This window comes from Artemia sp. Qi Xiang Cuo, chromosome 4, assembly GCF_049724085.1.
Source record: "Artemia sp. Qi Xiang Cuo chromosome 4, ASM4972408v1, whole genome shotgun sequence".
Lineage (NCBI taxonomy): Eukaryota > Metazoa > Arthropoda > Branchiopoda > Anostraca > Artemiidae > Artemia > Artemia sp. Qi Xiang Cuo.
This window is the reverse complement of record NC_142797.1, coordinates 77,097,106-77,122,376: the sequence shown is the minus strand read 5'-3', so window position 1 is coordinate 77,122,376 and position 25,271 is coordinate 77,097,106. Positions and strand designations below refer to the sequence as shown.

General features: G+C 34.7%; 1 protein-coding gene and 1 long non-coding RNA gene across 3 annotated transcripts in view; one reads left to right on the top strand and one right to left on the bottom strand.

The window, feature by feature from the left end:
• Positions 1–25,271, bottom strand: part of LOC148953451 (uncharacterized) — a 135,654-nt gene that overhangs the window by 46,046 nt on the left and 64,337 nt on the right. The window lies entirely within an intron of this gene.
• Positions 1–25,271, top strand: part of LOC148953452 (cytochrome P450 3A56-like) — a 179,851-nt gene that overhangs the window by 153,770 nt on the left and 810 nt on the right. Inside the window, exon 9 of one of the 2 annotated variants that reach the window (XM_089088544.1) lies at positions 3,482–3,633. The exons of the other annotated variant lie outside the window; for it this stretch is intronic. Coding sequence (XP_088944670.1) covers positions 3,482–3,515 — 34 coding nt within the window. The 3' untranslated portion in view covers positions 3,516–3,633. Of the gene's footprint in view, positions 1–3,481; positions 3,634–25,271 lie in introns of those variants that run through there. 2 annotated transcript variants of the gene reach the window in all.

The window sequence follows — 25,271 nt, the reverse complement described above, 5'->3', positions numbered from 1 at the left end:
GTAGTTGTAGTAGTAGTTGTAGCAGCAACCATAAGAGATTCAGATTAACACCCTCAGCCGTTCTGATCTATTGCCGTCACACCCTTTCGACAACCTGCAGGTACATAGGGTAGTGTGTTTTGATTTGTTTCAAACATCCATCTCAATATTTCCATAAAGTTTCATATAGTCTTAGCCACTCTAGAGGCACAACAGATACGCCTTTTTGACAACTCTTTCAAAAATAGCTTCTTTTGATTTACTTCAACGCCCCTCTCCATATGCCCTGAAAGTTTCATATAACATCTTAGATGAACCCTTTTGACAGCCTTGAATGCAAAAGAGGTCTTTTGAGGTAGTTTCACATCCCCAAAGAATGTCCTGAAAGTTCAAATGTAATGCCCTTATCTGTTCCTAGGATTTTACGCAGACGTCCTGTAGATAATCTCGATACAAATAGTGTTTTGATTTAGTTTTATATTCCCCTCAATTTTCCCTGAAAATTTGAAATAAATACAATATTATGTTCCTGAGATTTTACATCTATGCAATTTTCACAACTTTGATGGGCTTAAACTCTTTTGATTTAGTTCAAGAGCAGCAGTAGAAGCAATAGTTTAATCTCAGTAGATGCAGCAGCAGTATTCAATTCAATTTTATTCAATTTATTTATAACATTTCAAAACAAAAAAAAGTAATGGTAGTAGTAGTAGTAGTAGTAGTAGTAGTAGTAGTAGAAGTAGTATAAGTAGTAGTACTAGTAGTAGTAATAGTAGTAGCAGTAGTGGTAGTAGTAGTAGTACTAGTAATAGTAACAGTAGTAGCAGTATTAGTATTAGCAGTATTAGTAGAAGTATAAGTAGTAGTAGTAGTAGTAGCAGTAGCAGTAGCTGTTGTAGTAGTAGTAGTAGTAGTAGCAGTAGTAGTAGCAATAATAATAGTAGTAGTAGTAGTAGTACTAGTTGTCCTGAAAGTACTAGTAGTAACAGTGGTCCTGAAAGTTTCAACTTCGTACCCTTAGCCATTTATGAGATATTTCTGGTAGGTTCTTTTGAGAACTTGCATGCATATAATACTTTTTGATTTAGTTTTGCATCTCCATTAACTTTAAATGGAATTTTTAACTTAATACTTTTTTTGTTCCTGAGATAGTGCAATTATGTCATTTTGAAACCTGGATGCACTTAAACTCTTTTGGATTAGTTTACCAGCAGTAGTTGCAGAAGTTTTCCTAGCAGTAGTAGTAGTATTAGCAATAGTAGCCTAACTGTAAAAGCAGTAGCGGTAGTCGCCTCAAAAGTTTCAATTTAATACCCCTTAACCGTTTCTGTGATATTGCTGACATGCCCTATTAACAACCGACATGCGCATAGTGTTTTTTGATTTAGTTCAGATTCCCCCTCAAGATTCCGTAAGAGTTTCACCTTATTACCTTTAGATTTTTGGAGTTCCAAGATCAAACTAATAAAGAACCCTATTTAATAACAACATATAACTTGCATTGCTCATGGCTTATTACTTTTCGTATTACTAGGGTTATGGCAGGGATATATCATTACCAGAGGCATAGCTTTTGGACATTTTGACTATTTTAACAATATGACTATCTTAAAATTTTCGTATGGTGTCGTTGAGAGGGGGGAGTGGCTGAAAGAGGCTGGAGCAATTACTTTTGACTCTGAAAAAGTGAACCAGAACTTTCAATTTCTAATCAAATGAGCTGTCTCTGAAGTTTCTACTACAGCTCGCTTCACATCAAGCGGCTGGGTAGAGAAAAGTACGTTAAAACCAAATTTCTGTTTATTTAGGCAGCGCAACCGTGGTTCTTATAATCGAAGTTTCATTCTAATAAAATTTTATCAAACAACTCGTGGTAACGAACTGAAAGTAAGGAGCGACGGGGCTCAATAGTAACCGAAACTCTAAAACACAGAATTTGATACCAAGAGATACATCAAAAGAATTGTATTTTTATGCTGATTTTAAATATATAAGTTTTATCAAGTCTAGTCCTACCCTTCAAAAGTTACCAGCCTGAGAAATTTGCCTCATTTTCGAAAAAGGGAAAAAACACCCCCAAAATGTCATAGAATCTAAATGAAAATCACACCATCAAATTCAATGTATCAGAGATCCATACTGTAATGGTTTCAAGCTGCTATTGGTCAAAATATAGAATTTTGTATTTTTTGCCAGAAGGAAGATCACGGATGCGTGTTTATTTGTTTATTTGCTTTTGTTTTGTTTTGTGTTTTTTTCTCGTTTTTTGGTTTTTTAGAGTTTCGGTTACTATTGAGCCGTGTCGCTCATTACTTACAGTTGGCAAACACGAACTGTTTGATTAATAACCTTAGTTAATTTAGTATTTTTAATAGATCCTATTACAAAAAAAAAAATCTAAAAAATTTTTTTTTTAGACTTTTATTAAAAAAAAAGAAAATGGTTGTATCATTAACATTATTTTTAATGAATAGGGAAAAGGTGGGCAGTTAAGATTCTCTTAACTGTAGGATCTATTATTCCAATAAGCATCCACATAGAACTTGATTTAGTATTTTGACTAAATATTATTACAAAAAAAAAACATTTTAAAAAAAAATTTAAGACTTTTGTTAAAAAATAAAAATGGTTGCATCATTAACGTTTTCTTCTTCTAATCAATAGGAAAAGGGGTATTTTAGTGGACAGTTAAGAGTCTCTTAAATATGCCATCTATTATCTTAGGCAGCGCAATAGCGCTGCTTAAGTAGAGAACGATGTTGGCACAATGTTTTATTTTTTTCTTTGTTTCTTTTAGACCAGGGCACTTAGTATCGAAGAAGCTGTCACAGAAACTTTGAAAAGGGCTCATTCTATTGGAAATTGGAAAGGCTTGTGCCCCTTTTAATGCTCTGAAACTGATTGGTAGGCAACGAAAAACACTTCCACGCTCAGCATTACCCCAAAGACATCCAGTCAAAATTTTGAAATGGCCATTTTGTTCAACATAGTTGAAAGATCTGGAAAATATGTTTTTGAGGAGGAGACTCCCCCGACAGCCCTCAGGGCAAGGGCTGTAAGTTATACCCTGGGGGCATATAAGGCTTTTTTTTTAGAAATTGTTGTCGTAGAAACTTCAAATAGGGCTCATTCGATTGGATATGAAAATAGCTAGTGCCATTTTTAATAGTTGAAAAATATTGGAGGGCAACTAACCCCAATCTCAAGCCCACTATTTCCCCCAAACACATCCAATAATTATTTTGAGATAGCCATTTTGTTCAACGTTGTTTAAAGATCTGGAAATTATGTCTTTGTGGATGATAACCCCCTCAGAGCCCTCAGGGCAAAGGTTGTAAGTTATGCCCTGGGGGCATGTAAAGTTTTTATAGAAAGCGTTGTCGTAGAAATATATCATAGTAATATAATATAATCATAAAAATAAAATAATAGGCAGCGTAATAGCGCTGCCTAAGTAAAGAACTATGTTGGCACAATATATCATTATTTTTTTCTTTTTTAGGCCAGAGCACTTCGGATCGAAGGAATTGTCGTAGAAACTTCGAAAAGGGCTAAATTTTTTGGAAATTAGTTGGGCTTGTGCCCTTTTTAATGGTCGAAGTTTAATAAGTTTTTATAGAAAGTGTTGTCATAGAAACTTCAAAAAGGATTCATTTGATTGGAAATTGAAAGGTGTAGTGTCCTTTTTAACAATCGAAAGTTATTGGAGGGCAACTAACCCCCCTCTCAAGTCCAACATTTTCCCAAACACATCCAATCATAATTTTGAGATAGCCATTTTTTTCAAAGTAGATGAAAGTTCTGGAAATATTGTCTTTGAGATAGACAAACCCGTCACATCCCTCAGGGCAAGAGTAGTATGTTAACTTATACTTTGCGTACCGCCCTAGCAATTTCTATGTTATTTGCGTACCGCCATACATATGGAATTTGCGTACCGCCATAGGACCATGTTATTTGCATAAAGCTATAGCAATTTCTATGTTATTTGCGTACGCCTCTACACCTTTTCAAAGAGAGTGAGTATCCTCTCACATAGCATTATACTTCTGGTCACGGCAACCTAAATGGAATTTGAGGGTCGATAAAGTGAAATTATGTCACTATTCTAGTTTTTCTAAACCAGTATTGCCTATAACTCAATATATTCAAAAAATTTTTGATAACTTGATAGGTGATTGGATTTGGATAAAAGGAATTCAAATATTTTGCCTATGAAATAGACTGTCGTGTTGTAGCATTTCACAGTTTGAATAACTCTTTCAAGGAGTAAAATAGATAAGGAATTCGCAAATTGGACTCTCTGAAGGACATTAGTTAATTTTTTGAATAAAAGCAGTGTTATTAATTCTAATTAGTGATCGGATTCTATGTCAGCGGAGAAAAAAAAGGATTAAAGTTATCAGCATTATAGGTAAACCCGACGAGTCTGTTAGCTAAATTAACGTTTTATAAATTTTAAATATAATAAGTCTATTAAAATAGAAAATGACAATAGAATGACATTTTGATGTGACCTAGCTTTACCTCTCTAATAAGACCTGTATAATACACAAGGGATGTTTGAAAATTATTGTCAATTTCAAATAGGATCTAACGTTCCCTTCGTTCCCCCATTTCTGAGAGCTGGGGAGGGGGGGGTCAGTTTTTGCGTTCAAATCAAAAATACACAGAATCCAAAAAAAATGGGATATGCCACAAGGTGAAGGCTCAGAAGCCCTTCGTTCCCCCATTTCTGAGGGCAGGGGAGGGGGGTCAATTTTGGAGGGAACACCAAAAATACTCAGAATCAAAAATAAATGGGATCCGCCTCAAGGGCAAGGCTCAGCGGCCCTTCGTTCCCCCATTTCTGAGGGCAGGGGAGGGGGGTCAATTTTGGAGGGAAAACCAAAAATACTCAGAATCAAAAATAAACGGGATCTACCTCAAGGGGAAGGCCTGGGCTGATGTTTGCAAGTCCAAAAATTTGTCTTTGATGGTTTGAATGTCTAAAGTGCCTGTCTTTCTCTGTTTACATGTCTGATTCTTTTTGTTTGCATGTCCGGGTTGGTGTTTGCAAGTCCAAGTATTTGTCTTTCTTTCTTTGAATGTCTAAAGTGTCTGTCTTTCTCTGTTTGTGTGTCTGATTCTATTTGTTCGCATGTCTGGGTTGGTGTTTGCAAGTCCAAGAATTTGTCTTTCTTGGTTTAAATGGCTAGATTGTCTTTCTTTTTCTGTTTATGTGTCTGATTCTAATGGCTTGAATGTCTGGGTTGGTGTTTGCGAGTCCAAGTATGTGTCTTTGTTGTATTGAATGTCAAAACTGTCAGTCTTTATCAATTTATGTGTCTGATTCTATTTGTTTTCATGTATGGGTTGATGTTTGCAAGTCCGAGAATTTGTATTTGTGGGTTTGAATGTCTTAAGTGTCTGTCTTTCTCTGTTTGTGTGTCTGATTCTATTTGTTTGCATGTCTCGATTGATGTTTGCAAGTCCAAGCATTTGTCTTTGTTGGTTTGAATGTCTAAAGTGTCTGTCTTTCTCTGTTCCCATGTCTGATTCTTTTTGTTTGCATGTCTGGGTTGGTGTTTGCAAGTCCAAGTATTTATCTTTATTCGTTTGAATGTCTAAAGTGTCTGTCTTTCTCTGTTTGTTTGTCTGATTCTATTTGTTTGCATGTCTGGGTTGGTGTTTGCAAGTCCGAGAATTTGTCTTTGTTGGTTTGAATCTCTAAAGTGTCTGTCTTTCTCTGTTTGTGTGTCTAATTCTACTTGTTTGCATGTCTGGGTTGGTGTTTGCAAGTCCAAGTATTTGTCTATGTTGGTTTGAATGTCCAAACTGTCTGAATTTCTCTGTTTGTGTGTCTGATTCTATTTGTTTGCATGTCTGGGTTGATGTTTGCAAGTCCGAGAATTTGTCTTTGTTGGTTTGAATGTCTAAAGTGTCTGTCTTTCTCTGTTTCTGTATTTGATTCTATTTGTTTGCATGTCTGGGTTGGTCTTTGCAAGTCCAAGTATTTGTCTTTGTTGGTTTGAATGTCTAAAGTATCTGTCTTTCTCTCTGTGTGTGTGTCTGATTCTATTTGTTTGCATGTTTGGGATGGTGTTTGCAAGTCAAAGAATTTCTCTTTGTTGGTTTGAATGTCTAAAGTGTCTGTCTTACTCTGCTTGTGTGTCTGATTCTATTTGTTTGCATGTCTGGGTTGGTGTTTGCAAGTCCGAGAATTTGTCTTTGTTGGTTTGAATCTCTAAAGTGTCTGTCTTTCTCTGTTTGTGTGTCTAATTCTACTTGTTTGCATGTCTGGGTTGGTGTTTGCAAGTCCAAGTATTTGTCTATGTTGGTTTGAATGTCAAAACTGTCTGAATTTCTCTATTTGTGTGTCTGATTCTATTTGTTTGCATGTCTGGGTTGATGTTTGCAAGTCCGAGAATTTGTCTTTGTTGGTTTGAATGTCTAAAGTGTCTGTCTTTCTCTGTTTCTGTGTTTGATTCTATTTGTTTGCATGTCTGGGTTGGTCTTTGCAAGTCCATGTATTTGTCTTTGTTGGTTTGAATGTCTAAAGTATCTGTCTTTCTTTTTCTCTTTGTGTGTCTGATTCTATTTGTTTGCATGTTTGGGTTGGTGTTTGCAAGACCAAGAATTTGTATTTGTTGGTTTGAATGTCTAAAGTGTGTGTCTTTCTCTGTTTGTGTGTCTGATTGCATTTGTTTGAATGTCTGGGTTGGTGTTTGCAAGTCCAAGAATTTGTGTTTGTTGGTTTGAATGTCTAAAGTGTCTTTCTTTCTCTGTTTGTGTGTCTGATTCTATTTGTTTGCATGTCTGGATTGGTGTTTGCATGCCCAAATATTTGTCTTTGTTGGTATGAATGTCTAATTTATCTTGTAGTTGTTTTTGTTTTTGCTTTATTGTTCGACTTGATTCGACTTGATAGGACTCAGTTGCCTGATTCCATGTGGTTTTTCTTTACTTGGTGCCCATTAAAAATGAAATTTTTGTGTTAAATAAGTAGTTTCTGTATCTTTTAAAAGAGCTTTAAGGGGCTTGAGAGACTCAGTTGCCTGATTCCGTGTGGTTTTTCTTTACTTAATAATCATTAAAAACGAAGTTTTGTGTTAAATAAGTTGTTCTTGTATCTGTTAAAAGAGCTTTAAGTGGTTTGAGAGACTCTGTTGCCTGATTCCGTGTGGTTTTTCTTTACTTGGTGCCCATTAAAAACGAAATAAAGTTGAGTTGATCTAGGTTCACTTATTATTTGAGAATTTAAATTTAGTATTTCGTGGTTTGACTTGCCTGAAATCATGAATTAGAATATTTAATTGGCTGTTTGGGGATTTTCAGACCTAGGTTTTTTAGGTTTTCGTGTGTGTTTGACTCCTGGGGTTTATTATTTGAGAAGTTAACTTTAGTATTTTGCGGTTTAACGTGCCTGAAATCATGAATTAGAATAGTTAATTAGCTGTTTAGGGTTTTCAGACCTATTTTTTTAGATTTTCGTGGGTGTTTGGCTCCTGGGGTTTATTATATGAGAAGTTTACTTTAGTATTTAGTGGTTTGACGTGACTGAAATCATGAATTAGAATAATTAATTAGCTGTTTGAGGTTTTCAGACCTAATTTTTTTAGATTTTCGTAGGCGTATCTGATGAAATAATTTAGGTCGTATGATCAATTTAATTTATTTTTTAATGCAGTAGTTTTTCAGTAAGGACACTCGATATCCTAAAAGTATTTAATTCAAACTTTTTTAAAACTTCAAAATTTTTCAACTTTATTTATTTTTTTTCTTTTTGTAAATATCTTAAAATGTCAAAATATGCTTACGATTCTAACAATTGTGCTCTGTGATTTTTCAGAGACATGATGTGGCTTTCCCACGGGTATTCTATGACAGGTTATCGACACTACCTAATCTACTGCATGTATTTAATCAGTATTTTTACGCAGTGGAACGATAAGCACATAAGTCATATCTTTTAAAAAAGTGAAGATGGAACATTTTAATAGAGTGTGTTCACATAACAAGGTTATTGTAGCATTGAAACGACAAGGAGAAGTATTTAAACTATGAAACAAGTACAAGTGGTAGCACTATTGGAAATGTATTCATGCATTGTCATGATAGTAAGGAATTAAATTCCTTTGGAATACCAAAAAAATTTAACTCTTATGATGGTGGTTATGCGAGATTGAGATCTCCAGAGATGATTGCACTCAAAGAAAATGCCAACATAAAAATAATAGTTGATGAAGAGGGACATCTTCTTGCCAGTGCTTGTGGTAACATGTTACCCAGTGTTAAACCATATCGTCAGCTTTCGGGTATTAGCATTCAAATGAAAGAAAAGACGAGACGAAAGGCCAACTCTTCTACTAATATCATAAACCATATCCTGTCTACGTGCCGGAACTGTTACCTGTGTATAAATAGTGTGATAATAGACGGTGAAATTGCTAGAAAAATAAAGAGGGCATTGGCAGAAAATATCACTAAGGAATATAAAGATGAATCGATGAAAAACAAAGTACCAGCAAACGTTACTGCCATTGATCAAACACTCAATGAATCAAATAATACCAAAGACGAAAAGCACATCGAGCCTGTCAATGACACACCTATAAAAATTGTATATGAGCTAAAATGGAATAATGATTATTCTACTGATTACGAACTATGAGAAGACAATAGCTATAGTATCAAGAGAGAATATGGTGAACCATTTTATGGAACAGATTCAAAATGTCCGAAGTTGTTCATTGATATTAATAATGTATAATAATATGTATTTTCTGTATTAATACTCTACATGACATTATTTCATTAAAAATATATTATGCATTACATTGTTATGTGTCCAGTATTTTTAGAGTAAGCTAGCATATCGAACGTTTAGAATGTCTATTCAAACATCGGAGATGTAAGAAAAAGGAATTTACATACAGCATATATCGGATAGATAGGTCAACATAGAGAAAATCTAAGTATAAGTATGAATAAATTCTCTATCAACATCTATTGACAGATACTTGGGATACCATTGACAAAATCAAAGCATCAGAGTGAATAAATTCTTTATCAATGTCTTTTGACAGATACGTTTGATAACACTGACGTAATTTAAGTATCAAATTGAAAAAATTCTTTATTAACATTCTTTATCGATATCATATGTCGGATACCTCGGATAACATTGACAAAATCTGTCTATTAGAATGAATAAATTCTCTATCATCATCCATTGTCGGATTTCTCATTATGAAAAAATTGTAGGTAAGTAAGTAGCAAACTCTTTCTTGAATTCACCTCTTGAATACACAATACAGAAATAAAAAAAAAATGTAATTTCCAGACCTCATTTGCAAGCAATAGATATCGAGAGTTCTCTGAATCCTCCCCGCAGTGAATTCTAAGGGTTTTATGACTCCTCCTCACAATGAATTTAGATGGTTTTAGGACTCATCCCCCTAGCCATAGCTCCATTCAACCTTGAGCGAAGGTATAAAAGTTTGATGAAGTATTTTTCTACTTAACAACTGCATTAATAACTTCCAAGATGATAGAACTGTATGACACAGAATTTATCGGTTTGAAAAAATCATCTTGTGCTGTTATATTTGAATGTGAATTTTTATTATTGTCTATGGAACTCGGAGAAATTGATTGTTATCATTGGATAGTGAACTATAACATGTTTGAGTATGATAAAAGCTTTTGGAGTACTACATTACGTCACATAAACAGACTGGGATTCTACGATAGAGTGATTACACCACTTCATAATGCTGGTCAGGAACTGAGAAATGTTCAGGAATAAGTCAGTGAAATTTGCAGCTTTTTCGGGGTTGAATCACTCTACGTAAAGGGCAATGTACCTACAGATAAAGTTTTAATTCAAAAGTGTGACCCTAGGATTCCACTTTTCAATCTAGAAGAGTTTAAGTGTCCTAAATTTGAAGGGGGTTATCACCGTCCTGAAGACGAGGTTAGATTCTTCACACAGTGGATACCTAAGGACATACCTGATCGTGATAAATCCATAAGACATGGTAAAAACTATTCTATATCATGGGACCATTGTTTCTGGATGTTTAAGAGTGAATTCTAAGTACTATTTTTATGTAAACATGTGTTGTTGTTTTTTTCTAAAAAAATCTGTTAATACGTTTAAGCAATAAATATCTTTAAGCTTAACCCGTCTTTATTCTTTAGAATAGTTCTATTCATTTCATTAAATTATGAAGAAATTGTAAGTAAGTAACAATCGCTTTCTCGAACTCGCTTCCTGGACACAATACAGATATTTAATTCAAGAAATCATGATAAAATCGCAAGTAAGTAATAAACTCTTTATTGTTTTCACCTATTGGATACACAATGCAGAAATTTCATTCAAGAAATTATGAAAAAATTGTAAGAGGTTACGTGCTCGCACGTAACCTCGTCTAAATTAACCTTAAAAATGAAATAAAGATCACACACACACACACACACACACACACACACACACACACACACACACACACACACACACACACACACACACACACACACACACACACACACACACACACACACACACACACACACACACACACACACACACACACACACACACACACACACACACACACACACACACACACACACACACACACACACACACACACACACACACACACACACACACACACACACACACACACACACACACACACACACACACACACACACACACACACACACACACACACACACACACACACACACACACACACACACACACACACACACACACACACACACACACACACACACACACACACACACACACACACACACACACACACACACACACACACACACACACACACACACACACACACACACACACACACACACACACACACACACACACACACACACACACACACACACACACACACACACACACACACACAGATACACACACACACACACACACAGCTAAACATCGACAGCGACACTGACTCATACACACAATCAAAGAGAGCCCCGGTCTACCACACCCACATAGAGACAGACAGACACACATCCATACATACACATACAGAGATAGACAGACACACACTGTTACTTACTTACAATTTTTTCATAATTCCTTGAATGAAATTTCTGCATTGTGTATCCAAGATGTGAAAAACAATAAAGTTTATTACTTACTTGCGATTTTATCATGATTTCTTGAATTAGGTATCTGTATTGTGTCCAGGAAGCGAGTTCGAGAAAGCGATTGTTACTTACTTACAATTTCTTCACAATTTAATGAAAAGAATAGAACTATTCTAAAGAATAAAGACGGGTTAAGCTTAAAGATATTTATTGCTTAAACGTATTAACAGATTTTTTGAGAAAATTAACAACACATGTTTACATAAAAATAGTACTTAGAGTTCACTCTTAAACATCCAGAAACGATGGTCCCATGATATAGAATAGTTTTTACCATGTCTTATGGATTTATCACGATCAGGTATATCCTTAGGTATCCACTGTGCGAAGAATCTAACCTCGTCTTCAGGATGGTGATAACCCCCTTCAAATTTAGGACACTTAAACTCTTCTAGATTGAAAAGTGGAATCCTAGGGTCACACTTTTGAATTAAAACTTTATCTTTAGGTACATTGCCCTTTACGTAGAGTGCTTCAACCCCAAAAAAGCAGCAAATTTCACTGACTTCCTCTTGAACATTTCTCAGTTCCTGACCAGCATTATTAAGTTGTGTAATCACTCTATCGTAGAATCCCAGTCTATTTATATGACGTAATGTAGTACTCCACAAGCTTATATCATACTCAAACATGTTATAGTTCACTATCCAATGATAACGGTAAATTTCTTTGAGTTCCATTGACGATAAAAAAAATGCACCTTCAAATATAACAACACAAGATGATTTTTTCAAACCGATAAATCATGTGTCATACATTCCTATCATCTTGGAAGCTATTAATGCAGTTGTTAAGTAGAAAAATACTTCATCAAACTTTTATACTTTTGCTCAAGGTTGAATGGACTTATGGCTAGGGGGATGAGTCCTATAACTATCTGAATTCATTGTGGGGAGGAGTCATAAAACCCCTAGAATTCATTGCGGGGAGGATTCTTAGAACTCTCGGTATCTATTGCATGCAAATGAAGTCCGGAAATTACATTTTTTTTATATATAATTTCTGTATTGTGTATCCAAGAGTTGAATTCAAGAAAGAGTTTGCTACTTACTTACTTACAATTTTTCATAATGAGAAATCCGACAATGGATGATGATAGAGAATTTATTCATTCTAATAGACAGATTTTGTCAATGTTATCCGAGGTATCCGACATATGATATCGATAAAGAATGTTAATAAAGAATTTGTTCAATTTGATACTTAAATTACGTCAGTGTTATCAAACGTATCTGTCAAAAGACATTGATAAAGAATTTATTCACTCTGATGCTTTGATTTTGTCAATGGTATCCCAAGTATCTGTCAATAGATGTTGATAGAGAATTTATTCATACTTATACTTAGATTTTCTCTATGTTGACCTATCTATCCGATATATGATGTATGTAAATTCCTTTTTCTTACATCTCCGATGTTTGAATAGACATTCTAAACGTTCGATATGCTAGCTTACTCTAAAAATACTGGACACATAACAATGTAATGCATAATATATTTTTAATGAAATAATGTCATGTAGAATATTAATACAAAAAATACATATTATTATAAATTATTAATATCAATGAACAACTTCGGACATTTTGAATCTGTTCCATAAAATGGTTCACCATATTCTCTCTTGATATTATAGCTATTGTCTTCTCATAGTTCGTAATCAGTAGAATAATCATTATTCCATTTTGGCTCATATACAATTTTTATAGGTGTGTCATTGACAGGCTCAATGTGCTTTTCGTCTTTGGTATTATTTGATTCATTGAGAGTTTGATCAATGGCAGTAACGTTTGCTGGTACTTTGTTTTTCATCGATTCATCTTTATATTCCTTAGTGATATTTTCTGCCAATGCCCTTTTTATTTTTCTAGCAATTTCACCGTCTATTATCACACTATTTTTACACAGGTAACAGTTCCGGCACGTAGACAGGATATGGTTTATGATATTAGTAGAAGAGTAGGCCGTTCTTCTCGTCTTTGCTTTCATTTGAATGCTAATACCCGAAAGCTGGCGATATGGTTTAACACTGGGTAACATGTTACCACAAGCACTGGCAAGAAGATGTCCCTCTTCATCAACTATTATTTTTATGTTGGCATTTTCTTTGAGTGCTATCATCTCTGGAGATCTCAATCTCGCATAACCACCATCATAAGAGTTGAATTTTTTTGGTATTCCAAAGAAATTTAATTCCTTACTATCATGACAATGCATGCATACATTTCCAATAGTGCTACCACTTGTAATTGTTTTAGTTTAAATACTTCTCCTTGTCGGCATTCAATGCTACAATAACCTTATTATGTGAACACATTCTATTTAAATTTTCCATCTTCACTTTTTTAAAAGATATGACTTATGTGCTTATCGTTCCAATGCGTAAAAAATACTGATTAACTACAAGCAATAGATTAGGTAGTGTCGATAACCTGTCATAGAATACCCATGGGAGAGCCACATCATGACTCTGACCAATCACAGAGCACAATTGTTAGAATTGTAAGCATATTTTGACATTCTAAGATATGTAAAAAAAGAAAAAAAATAAATAAAGTTGAAAAATTTTAAAGTTTTAAAAAAGTTTGAATTAAACGCTTTTAGGATATCGAGTGTCCTTACTGAAAAACTACTGCATTAAAAAATAAATTAAATTGATCATACGACCTAAATTATTTCATCAGATACGCCTACGAAAATCTAAAAAACTTAGGTCTGAAAACCTCAAACAGCCAATTAACTATTCTAATTCATGATTTCAGTCACGTCAAACCACAAAATACTAAAGTAAACTTCTCATATAATTAACCCCAGTAGCCAAATGCCCACGAAAATCTAATAACATAGGTCTGAAAACCCTAAACATCTAATTAACTATTATAATTCATGATTTCAGGCACGTTAAACCGCAAAATACTAAAGTTAACTTCTCAGATAATAAACCCCAGGAGTCAAACACACACGAAAACCTAAAAAACCTAGGTCTGAAAACCCCAAACAGCCAATTAACTATTCTAATTCATGATTTCAGGCAAGTCAAACCACGAAATACTAAAGTTAACTTCTCAAATAATAAGTGAACCTAGATCAACTTAACTTTAGCTCGTTTTTAATGGACACCAAGTAAAGAAAAACCAAACGGAATCAGGCAAACGAGTCTCTCAAACCCCTTAAAGCTCATTTAACAGATACAAGAACTACTTATTTAACACAAAAACTTCGTTTTTAATGAGCACTAAGGAAAGAAAAACCACACGGAATCAGGCAACTGAGTCCCTCAAACCCCTTAAAGCTCTTTTAAAAGATACAGAAACTACTTATTTAACACAAATATTTCTTTTTAATGGGCACCAAGTAAAGAAAAACCATATGGAATCAGGCAACTGAGTCCCTCAAACCCCTTAAAGCTCTTTTAAAAGATACAGAAACTACTTATTTAACACAAATATTTCTTTTTAATGGGCACCAAGTAAAGAAAAACCATATGGAATCAGGCAACTGAGTCTCTCAAACCCCTTAAAGCTCTTTTAAAAGATACAAAAACCACTCATTTAAAACAAAAATTTCATTTTTAATGGGCACCAAGTAAAGAAAAACCACATGGAATCAGGCAACTGAGTCTCTCAAACCCCGTAAAGCTCTTTTAAAAGATACAAGAACTACTTATTTAAAGTAAAGTGTAACTCACCCCGAAAGTAACCATAACTCTAAAAACAGAATTTTAATAATTGTAGATACATGAAAATGATTGGCTTTATACGCTGATTTCAAATACATAAATTTCCTTAGTTTAATGTTATCCGTCAAAAGCTAAAACCTTGAGAATATTAAGCCCTTTAGATGAAAAACTAAATCTTTAGCTATTAAGAAATTTCAACGACCATCCGGTTTCAGAATTCTTATCAAGTCGAACAATAAAGCAAAAACGAAAACAACTACAAGACACATTAGACATTCATACCAACAAAGACAAATACTTGGGCATGCAAACACCAATCCAGACATGCATACAAATAGAATCAGACACACAAACAGAGAAAGAAAGACAGTTTAGACATTCAAACCAACAAAGACAAATTCTCGGACTTGCAAACACCAGCCCAGACATGCAAACAAATAGAATCAGACACACAAACAGAGAAATTCAGACAGTTTAGACATTAAAACCAACATAGACAAATACTTGGACTTGCAAACACCAACCAAGACACGAAAAACAGTAGAATCACACACACAAAAAGAGAAAGACAGACACTTTAGACATTCAAACGAACAAAGACAAATACTAGGACTTCCCAATACCAACCAAGACACGCAAACAAAAAGAATCAGACATGTGAACAGAGAAAGACAGACACTTTAGACATTCAAACCAACAAAGACAAATGCTTGGAATTGCAAACATCAGTCGAGACATACAAACAAATAGAATCAGACACACAAACAGAGAAAGACAAACACTTTAGACATTCAAACCCACTAATACAAATTCTCGGACTTACAAACACCAACCCAGACATGCAAACAAATAGAATCAGACACAAAAACAGAGAAAGACAGACAGTTTAGACATTCAAACCAACATAGACAAATACTTGGACTTGCAAACACCAACCCAGACATGCAAACAAGTAGAATCAGACACACAAACAGAGAAAGACAGACACTTTACACATTCAAACCAACAAAGACAAATTTTCGGACTTGCAAACACCAACCCAGACATGCGAACAAATAGAATCAGACACACAAACAGAGAAAGACAGACACTTTAGACATTCAAAGCAACAAACACAAATACTTGGACTTGCAAACACCAACCCGGACATGCAAACAAAAAGAATAAGACATGTAAACAGAGAAAGACAGGCACTTTATACATTCAAACCAACAAAGACAAATTCTTGGACTTGCAAACACCAGCCCAGGCCTTCTCCTTGAGGTAGATCCCGTTTATTTTCGATTCTGAGTATTTTTGGTTTTTCTTCCAAAATTGACCCCCCCCCCCTCTCCCCTGCCCTTAGAAATGGAGGAACGAAGGGCCTCTGAGCCTTCCCCTTGAGGCAGATCCCATTTATTTTCGATTCTGAGTATTTTTGGTTTTCCATCCAAAATTGACCCCCCCTGCCCTGAGAAATGGAGGAACAAAGGACCTCTGAGCCTTGCCCTTGAGGCAGATCCAGTTTATTTTCGATTCTGAGTATTTTTGGTTTTCCCTCCAAAATTGAACCCCCCTCCCCAGCCCGCAGAAACGGGGGACCGGAGGGCCTCTGAACCTTCCCCTTGAGGCAGATCTTATTTATTTTCGATTCTGAGTATTTTTGGTTTCACCTCCCAAATTGTCCCCCCCGCCCCTGCCCTCAGACAGGGTGGTCCGCCGGGCCTCAGATCCGTCCCCTAGAGGCAGAGGCCGTTTATTGTTTAGTCGGTGTTTTTTTGTTTTTCCCTCCAAAATTGACCCCCCCCCTCCCCTGCCCTCAGAAATGGGGGAAGGAAGGGAACGTTAGATCCTATTTTAAATTGACAATACTTATCAAACATCACTTGTGTATTATACAGACCACATCGGAGAGGTAAAGCCAGGTCAAGTCAAAATGTCATTCTATCGTCGTTAGCCATTTTCATAGACTGATGTTGTTTCAAATTTATAACAAATTACCTGAGTTAACAACTCCTTCGGGGTTACCTTAACTGCTAATCAGTTCAATCCTTTTTTTCTCCACTTTCCTACAATCCAGTCACTAATTAGAATCATTCAGACTGCTATTATTCAAAAAATTAATTAATATCGTTCGTAGTGTACAATTTACAAATCCCTTATCTATTTTACTTTTTGAAACATTTATTCAAACCTAGAAATGCTATAACATAACAGTCTATTTCATTGGCAAAATGTTTGAATTCCTTTTATCCAAACCAAATGACCTATCAAGTAATCAAAACATATTTGAATATATTAAGTTACTGGCAATACTGGTTTAGAAAAACTAGAATAGTGACATAATTTCACTTTATCTATCTTCAAATTCCATTTAGGTTGCCGTGACCAGAAGTATAATGCTATGTGAGAGGATACTCACTCTCTTTGAAAAGGTGCAGAGGCGTACGCAAATAACATAGAAATTGCTATAGCTTTATGCAAATAACATGGTCCTATGGCGGTACGCAAATTCCATATGTATGGCGGTACGCAAATAACATAGAAATTGCTAGGGCGGTACGCAAAGTATAAGTTAACATACTACTGGCAAGGTTTGTAAATTATGCACTAGAGGCATATAAGGTTTTTATAAATGGCGTTGTCGTAGAAACTTCAAAAACGGCTCATTCAATTGAAAATTGAAAAAGCTAGTGCCATTTTCAATAATCGAAAGCGATTGTCGGGCAACTAACCCCCCTCTCATCCTCACCATTTCCCGAACCACATCGAATAAAAATTTCGAGATAGACATTTTGTTCAATGTTGTTGGAAGTCCTGGAAAAATTAGGTCTTTGAGGATGATAAGCCCCCCACACCCCTCAGGGCAAGGGTTTTAATTTATGCCCCGAGGGCATATAAGGTCTTTATAGAAAGGGTTGTCGTAGAAACTTCAAAAATGGCTCATTCGATTGAAAATTGAAAGGGCTATTGTCATTTTTAATAGTTGAAAGTGATTGGAGGGAAACTAAACCCACTCTCACGTCCACAATTTTCCCAAAAACATCCAATCAAAGTTTGAGGTAGCCATTTTGTTCAACGTAGTTTGAAATTCTGGAATTTATGTCCTTGAGGATGACAAACTCCCCAAATCTCTCAGGGCAAGGGTATTGAGTTATGCCCTGGGGGCATATAAGATTTTTAAAGATAACATGTCTTAAAACTTCAAATAAGGCTCTTTCAATTAGAAATTGAAAGGAATAGTCCTCTTTTTAATAGTCAAAAGTGATTGAAGGGCAACAAATCCCCTTTCACGCAAGCCCTTTTCCCAAACACATCCAATCAAAATTTTGAGATAACCATTTTGTTCAACGTAGTTTAAAGGTCTGGAAAATAGGTCCATGGAGATGATACCTCTCCCCCCACAACCCTTAGGGCAAGGGCTGTAATTTTTGCCCTGGGAACATAAAAGGTTTTAAAGAAAGTGTTGTCATAGAAACTTCGAAGAGGGCTCATTCGATTGAAAATTGAAAGGGCTAGAGCCTTTTTTAATAGTCGAAAGTGATTGGAGGACGACTAAGCCCCCTCATGCCCACAATTTCCCTGAACACAATCAATTAAAATTTTTGAAAATCTTGCCAAAAGCAATCGGTGGGCGAATGCCCCCTCTCACGTCCATCATTTCCTCAAACACTACCAACATTTTGGATAGTCATTTTTTGAACGTAGTTGAAGGGGCTGGAAATTATGTCTTTGAGTATGACACCCTCCACAGTCCTCAGGGCTAAGGCTATAGGTTATGCTCTGGGGGCATATAAGGTTTTTGTAGAACGCATTGTCGTAAAAACTTCAAAAAGGGTTCATTCGATTGTAAATTGAGAGGGCTATAACTCTTTTTAATAGTCGAAAGTAATTGGAGGATGAATCATCCCCTTCCACGCCCATCATTTCCATCATATCCCAAAACATTTACGATTAATATTTTGATATGGCTATTTTGTTCAACGTAGTTGAAAGGTCTCGCAATTATGTCTTTGAAAATGGCAATCCCCCCATAACCTTTGGGTCAAGGGTCGTAAATTATGCCCTTGGGGCATATAAGGTTCTTATAGAAATTTTTGTCGTATTTTCTTCAAAAAAGGCTCAATTCGATTGGAAATTGAGAGGACTTGTGATTTTTTTTTTATTGGTCGATAGTGATCAGGGGACAAATGGCCCCCCAGGCCTATCATTACCCCAAACACTTCCAATAAAAATTTGAGAGAGCCATTTTGTTCAAAATATTTGAAAGGTCTCGAAATTATGTCTTTCAGGATAAAAAATCCCCCAGCCCTCAGAGCTGGGGGGATAGAAACCATGGTCATTTGGTTTTTATAGAAACTTCGGATCATATAAACTTCGGAGGGGCTCATTGGATTGGCGATCAGACGCTCTAGTCCTCTTTTCAAGAGTCAATGTGATTGGAGGGCAGCTGTCGCCCCCACTCTATACACTCACGTCGTATTGTCTCGAAATGTATCTAATAAAAATTTGAGATAGCCATTCTATTCAAAATAGAATAAATATCACATAATAAGGCTTTTGGGGTTGAAACAAACCCCAGAGATTAGGGGCAAGGGTTGTAAGTTATGTCCCGGGAGTATTTAAGTTTTTTTATGGAAAGGATGGTTGTTTAACTTTAGAAGAGCCTCCGTCTTTTTCCCTGAAAAAGATTAGGTCAATATAAAACGAACGGAAATTAATAATAAAAAAAAAAATTGCCAGAAGAAAGATCACGGATGTGTGTTTATTTTTTATTTATTTATTTTCTTTATCCCCAGGGGTGATCGTATAGACCCAGAGGTCCTAGAATATCGTGGGAGGGCTCATTTGAATGGAAATTAAAAGTTATAGTGCTCTTTTTAAGTGAACAAAAAGAAGGAGGGCAACTAGGCCCCCTCCAACGCTCAATCTTTTCCCAAAATCACCCAATCAAAATTTTGATATTGCCATTTTGTTCAGCATAGTCGAAAATATAATAACTATGTCTTTTAGGATGACATAATCCCCCAAAGTCTCCAGGGGAGGGCTGAAAGCTATGAACTTTACCCAGTGTTTACATATAGTATTGGTTATTGGGAAGTATACAGACGTTTTCATGGGGGATTTTTTCTGTTAGTGGGGGGGAGGGTGGGTCGGGGGCTATGTGGTAGGATCTTTCCATAAAGGGAGTTTTAATGGGGTAAGGAACATTGCTATGAAGGGGGCGCAGGATTTCCCAGCATTTTTTAAATAAAGATCAGAAATTATATATATAAAAAAAAACAAGTTTTTTAACTGAAAGTAAGGAGAAACATCAAAACTTAAAACGAACAGAAATTATTACGTATATGATGTTATCGCCCCCTAGTCAATACCTCGATCTTTAAGCCAAAGATTTTTTAGTATTTTCATAAGAGCTATTTATTCTAATTAACGTCCTTTGTGATTAAGAGGTCATTTTTAAAGAATTGGAACAAAATTCGAACTTTAGCGTAAAGAGCGAGATATTAACAAGGGGGCCAACTCCCTAATATAACTATTAAAAATATATGAATATTGAAGTTCGTTACGTAAGTTAATTCGTAAGTAACATATATTTATTACTAATAAAAGCGTTCGTAAATAAAATTAAACAACTTTCGAGAAAGCCATTTATCCAAATAAAAGTAAAATTAATATGAAAATTTTGTTTTAATTATTCATGTACAGTAAGCCAAAATCAAAACCTCTATTAATTCAAAAACGTTCAAAAATTAAATAAAAAAAACAAGTTTTTTTTACTAAAAGTAAGGAGCGACATTAAAACTTAAAAAGAACAAAAATTATTCTGTATATGAAAGGCGCTGTCCCCTCCTCAACGCCCTGCTCTTTAGGCAAAAGTTTGACTGTGTCTCACAACTTTATTTTTTAAAACAATAAAAAACTTTAGCGTAAGGAGCGGGGCGTCGAGGAGGGGATCGCCCCTTTCACATACGGAATGATTTCTGTTCGTTTTAACTTTTAATGTCGCTCCTTACTTTCAGTTGAAAAAAAATTGTTTTTTATTTAATAAATTACAGAGTCAAACTCAAAACCATCAGAAATTCATGTGAGTAGGGTTCTAAAACCCTATGCTTTCTAAAAGCCGGACTATAATTTCTACTTTACTGGAAAAATTCTTTTAAATATTTTCATTTTTATAACTTTAAGAAATCAAAAATCAATTAAGATTTTAAAGAATAAAAATCAGCATATGTATAGTAAACTGACAATACACATTTCTTTCAGTATATACATTTGAATTTTTTCAGTAAAGTACGAATTATTTTCTTGCTTTTAGAAAGCTATGATGTTTAGAACCCTACTCATATTAATTTCTGCTCGTTTTGAGTTTGACTCTGTTATTTATTAAACAAAAAAACCAGTTTTTTTTAGCAGAAAGTAAGGAGCGACATTAAAACTCAAATCGAACAGAAATTATTCCATATATGAAACGGGCTGCCCCCCCCCCCTCAACGCCTGGAACTTTACGCTAAAGTCTTTTATTGTTCTAAAAAATAGAGTTGCGAGAAAGAGTCAAACTTTACCGTAAAGAGCGAGGCGTTGAGGAGGGGACAGCCCCTTTCATATACGGAATAATTTCTGTTCGTTTTAAGTTTTAATGTCGCTCCTTACTTTCACTTAAAAAAAACTTGTTTTTTTATTTAATTAAATAAAGAATCAATGCAAACAAACATACAATAGATAATGTAAGTGAATAAATAAATTTAAAAACGAGTGAATCTCAAATTAAATATGCAAATCAAGCTTGAAACGAAATAAAATCACTACAAACAAGAGTTTGGAAATCCCCTCTTTTTCTCACTGTAAAAGTCTAAAACCTACTGCTTCATGGCGCTTTACTGAAAACTGTATGTGTCTTGAACAGTCTTGGAAAGCATAAACAAAATCAAATTGAATATTTGATGTACAACGATTTTAATTGTTTAAAGATCCATCAGTTCAAGATCTCACTTCACTGTAATTTATTTTCATTTTCAATGCTGTATGAACTGGGAAAGAAAATATTTGTAATATAATTCGTATTCAGTGAAGCGTCAATGACGCAGTAGGCATTATATTTTTGCAGTCAACGAAGGGGACAATCTTATGGGTCTTGAACAATTTTAGAAAGAACTAATAAAATAAACTGAATATTTGATGTATAATGATATTAATTGCTGAAAGCTCATCAATTGAAAATTTTACTGTAATTTTAATGTTTATTTTCAATATTAATTACAAAAGAAAATATTTGTAATACAATTCGTTTTCTGTAAACCGCCGATGACGCAGCAGGTTTTAGACTTTTACAGTGAGAGAAGGAGGTGATACCCAAACTGTTGTGTGTAGTGATTTTTATTCCTTTCAATCTTGATTTGTATATTCAATTTAAGTTTTACTCGTTTTAAGGTTCATTATTCATTTACATTAGTATCTATTGTATGTTTGTTTGCATTGATTCTTTATTTAATTTCTTTTCGTTTTGTGTTTCATTTATACTTCAAAAGGTATTGTTTTTTTTATCTCACTGACTTCTTCACCCCCCCCCCCCCTCCGTTCGCTCCTTACTTTCAGTTTAAAAAATTTGTTTTTTTTTATTTAATTTCTGATCGTTTTTTAGTTAATGCAGGTTTTATTTTGGTTCACCGTCATTGAATAAGTAAACAAAATTTACATAAAAATTTTACTTTTCTTTTACTAAATGTCGGTCTCTAAATTTCGTTCTGACGTAATTTACATACTAACTTACGTAACGAACTTCTATATTCGTATATTTTTCTTCTAGCAAAAAATACAAAGTTGCAGAATTTTGCAGATATGAGCTTGAAACCTATGTTATAGGATTTTCTGATACGCTGAATCTGACGGTGTGATTTTCATTAAAATTCTTTCACTTTTAGTGGATGTTTTCCCCTCTTTAGAAAAACGGGTAAATTTTCTCAGGCTCGTAGCCTTTGATGAGTAACACTAAACTTAATAAAATTCATATATTTAGAATCAGCATTATAAGCCCATTCTTTTGATACATTTATTGACATCAAAGTTCCGTTTTTAAAAGTTTCAGTAGTAATACTGAGCCGTATCGCTTGTTTTTTTTATTGTTTTTTTTTTTTTAGTACGTATATGTTAATACGTATATGATGGAGTTCTCCCCTTAGTCAATACCACGCTATTTACGTTAAAAGTTAAAAAAAAAATTAATTCACAAACCCCTGAATCACAAAGACCTTTTAATTAGAATAGATAGCTCTTTTGAAAGCACTAAAAAAACTATAGCGTAAAGAGCGAGGTATTGACTTGGGGGAGAACCCCCTCATATACGTAATAATTTCTGTTCGTTTTAAGTTCTAATGTTGCTTCTTACTTTTGGTTGAAAAAACTTGTTTTTTTTTAAATTAATTTCTGATCGTTTTTTAAATAATGCTTGGAAATCCGGCGCCCCCTTCATAGAAATGTCCCTTACCCCAAAGAAAAATCCTCCACGGAAAGATTCTCTCGAGTAACCCCTCCTCCAGGTCCCCCCACCAAGAAAAAATTCTTCCTGAAAATGTCTGTATACTTCCCAATAACAAATACGATATGTAAGCTATGGGCAAAGTTCATAACTTGCAGTCCTTCTCCTGAGAACTCCGAGGGATTAAGTCATCCTAAAAGAAATATTTATTAGATTTTAGACTATGTTGAACGAAATGGCAATCTCAACATTTTAATTGAGTGACTTTGAGAAAAAAGAGCGTGGGAGGGGGCCTAGTTTCCCTCCATTTTTTTTGGTCACTTAAAAAGGGCACTAGAACTTTTAATTTCCATTACAATGAGCCCTCCTACGATATTCTAGGACCACTGGGTCAATACGATTACCCCTGGGGAAAAGAAAAAAAAACTAACAAACAAACAAATAAACACGCACCCGTGATCTTTCTTCTGGCAAAAAAAATTCAAAATACCACATTTTTGTAGATAGGAGCTTGAAACCTCTACAGTAGGGTTTTCTGATACGATGAATATGATGGTGTGAATTTCATTAAGGTTCTATAACTTTTAGGGGGTCTTTCCCCCTTTTTTCGAAAATCAGCCAAATTTTCTGAGGCGCGTAACTTTTGATAGCTAAAATTAAACTTGATGAAACTTATATATTTGAAATCAGAATTAAAATTTTATTCTTTTGATGTATCTATTGGTACCAAAATTCCCTTTTTTAGAGTTTCGGTTGCTATTGAGGCGGGTCGCTTCCTTACTTACAGTTCGTTACCACGAACTGTTTGATTTTAATTTCCGTTTGTTTTGGGTTTCATTTATTTAGTGATACTGATTTGTGGTAGTTGTATGCTTGGTAGATTATTTGATTCTATTTTTGTTCATTTTAGGTTTAATTGAGTTCTTTACTTATTTTGAAAAACTTATTTTGCGATTTTTTTTTAATTAATTGCAATAAGCATCCTTATTCTAGGCAATTTGCTTTTTACCAATATCAAGTTCGTGGCTCAATATATACTTGATTTGCTCGTTCCATCATTCTTGTTCTCGTATGTGAATATGTATAATAAAATTTTTACCTAAATCCCTAAGTATTTCTCCTATAATCCGAAATAATGCTCAAAATTTCAAAAGTGAATCTCTAAATTTAAAATTTTGAAGTCCTTTAAAAATACTTCTTATTCAAATTTAATTGCCCTTCTATTTATTTAGTGGTCTTTCTTAAAAAATTGTCATTGAATGAATAAATTTATTGTCATCTTTAACAGCACAAAAACACGAAAGAATGGAGCAAAGAAAAGTGAAAAAAAAACATCATACACAACTAGTGAACGAACAACTTAAATTAATACATCACTAGCTAAAAAAGTCAACTGTAGTTTTGGCTCTCCGAAGGAGTGTCCTTCTTCATATACGGCATAATTTCTGATTGATTGTAAATTTTAGATATTGCTCCTTACTTTCAGTTGAAAACACCCTTCCCCCCCCCCTCCTCCCACGTACAATTTATGCTGAAAATCTTCCGCTATAAACTTCCCCCTCCCCCATGGAAAACTCCCCCCGTGGGAAATACCACCCGAAGAAAATCCCCCCCCCCCAAAAAAAGCAATCGTAAATTTCCCCAAAACAAATACTATATGTGAATAATGGATTAATTGCGTAACTTATAGCCGTTTTCCCGGGGATATATGGGTGTTTTGTCATTTCTAAAGTCTATTGGACCTTTCAACTATGCTAAAGCAAACATATATCTAAAAATATTGACCAGATGCTTTTGGAGAAAAAGAGTTATGGGAGGGGGTTAGTTGCCCTCAGATATTATTAGTCACTAATAAAGGATACTGGAACTTTTGATTTTGTTCGAATTGGCCCTTTAACGTTCTTTTAGGAACATTGGCTGGATGTGACCACCCCTTAAAAAAAAAGAAAAAAAAAGACAAATAAACATGTCTAG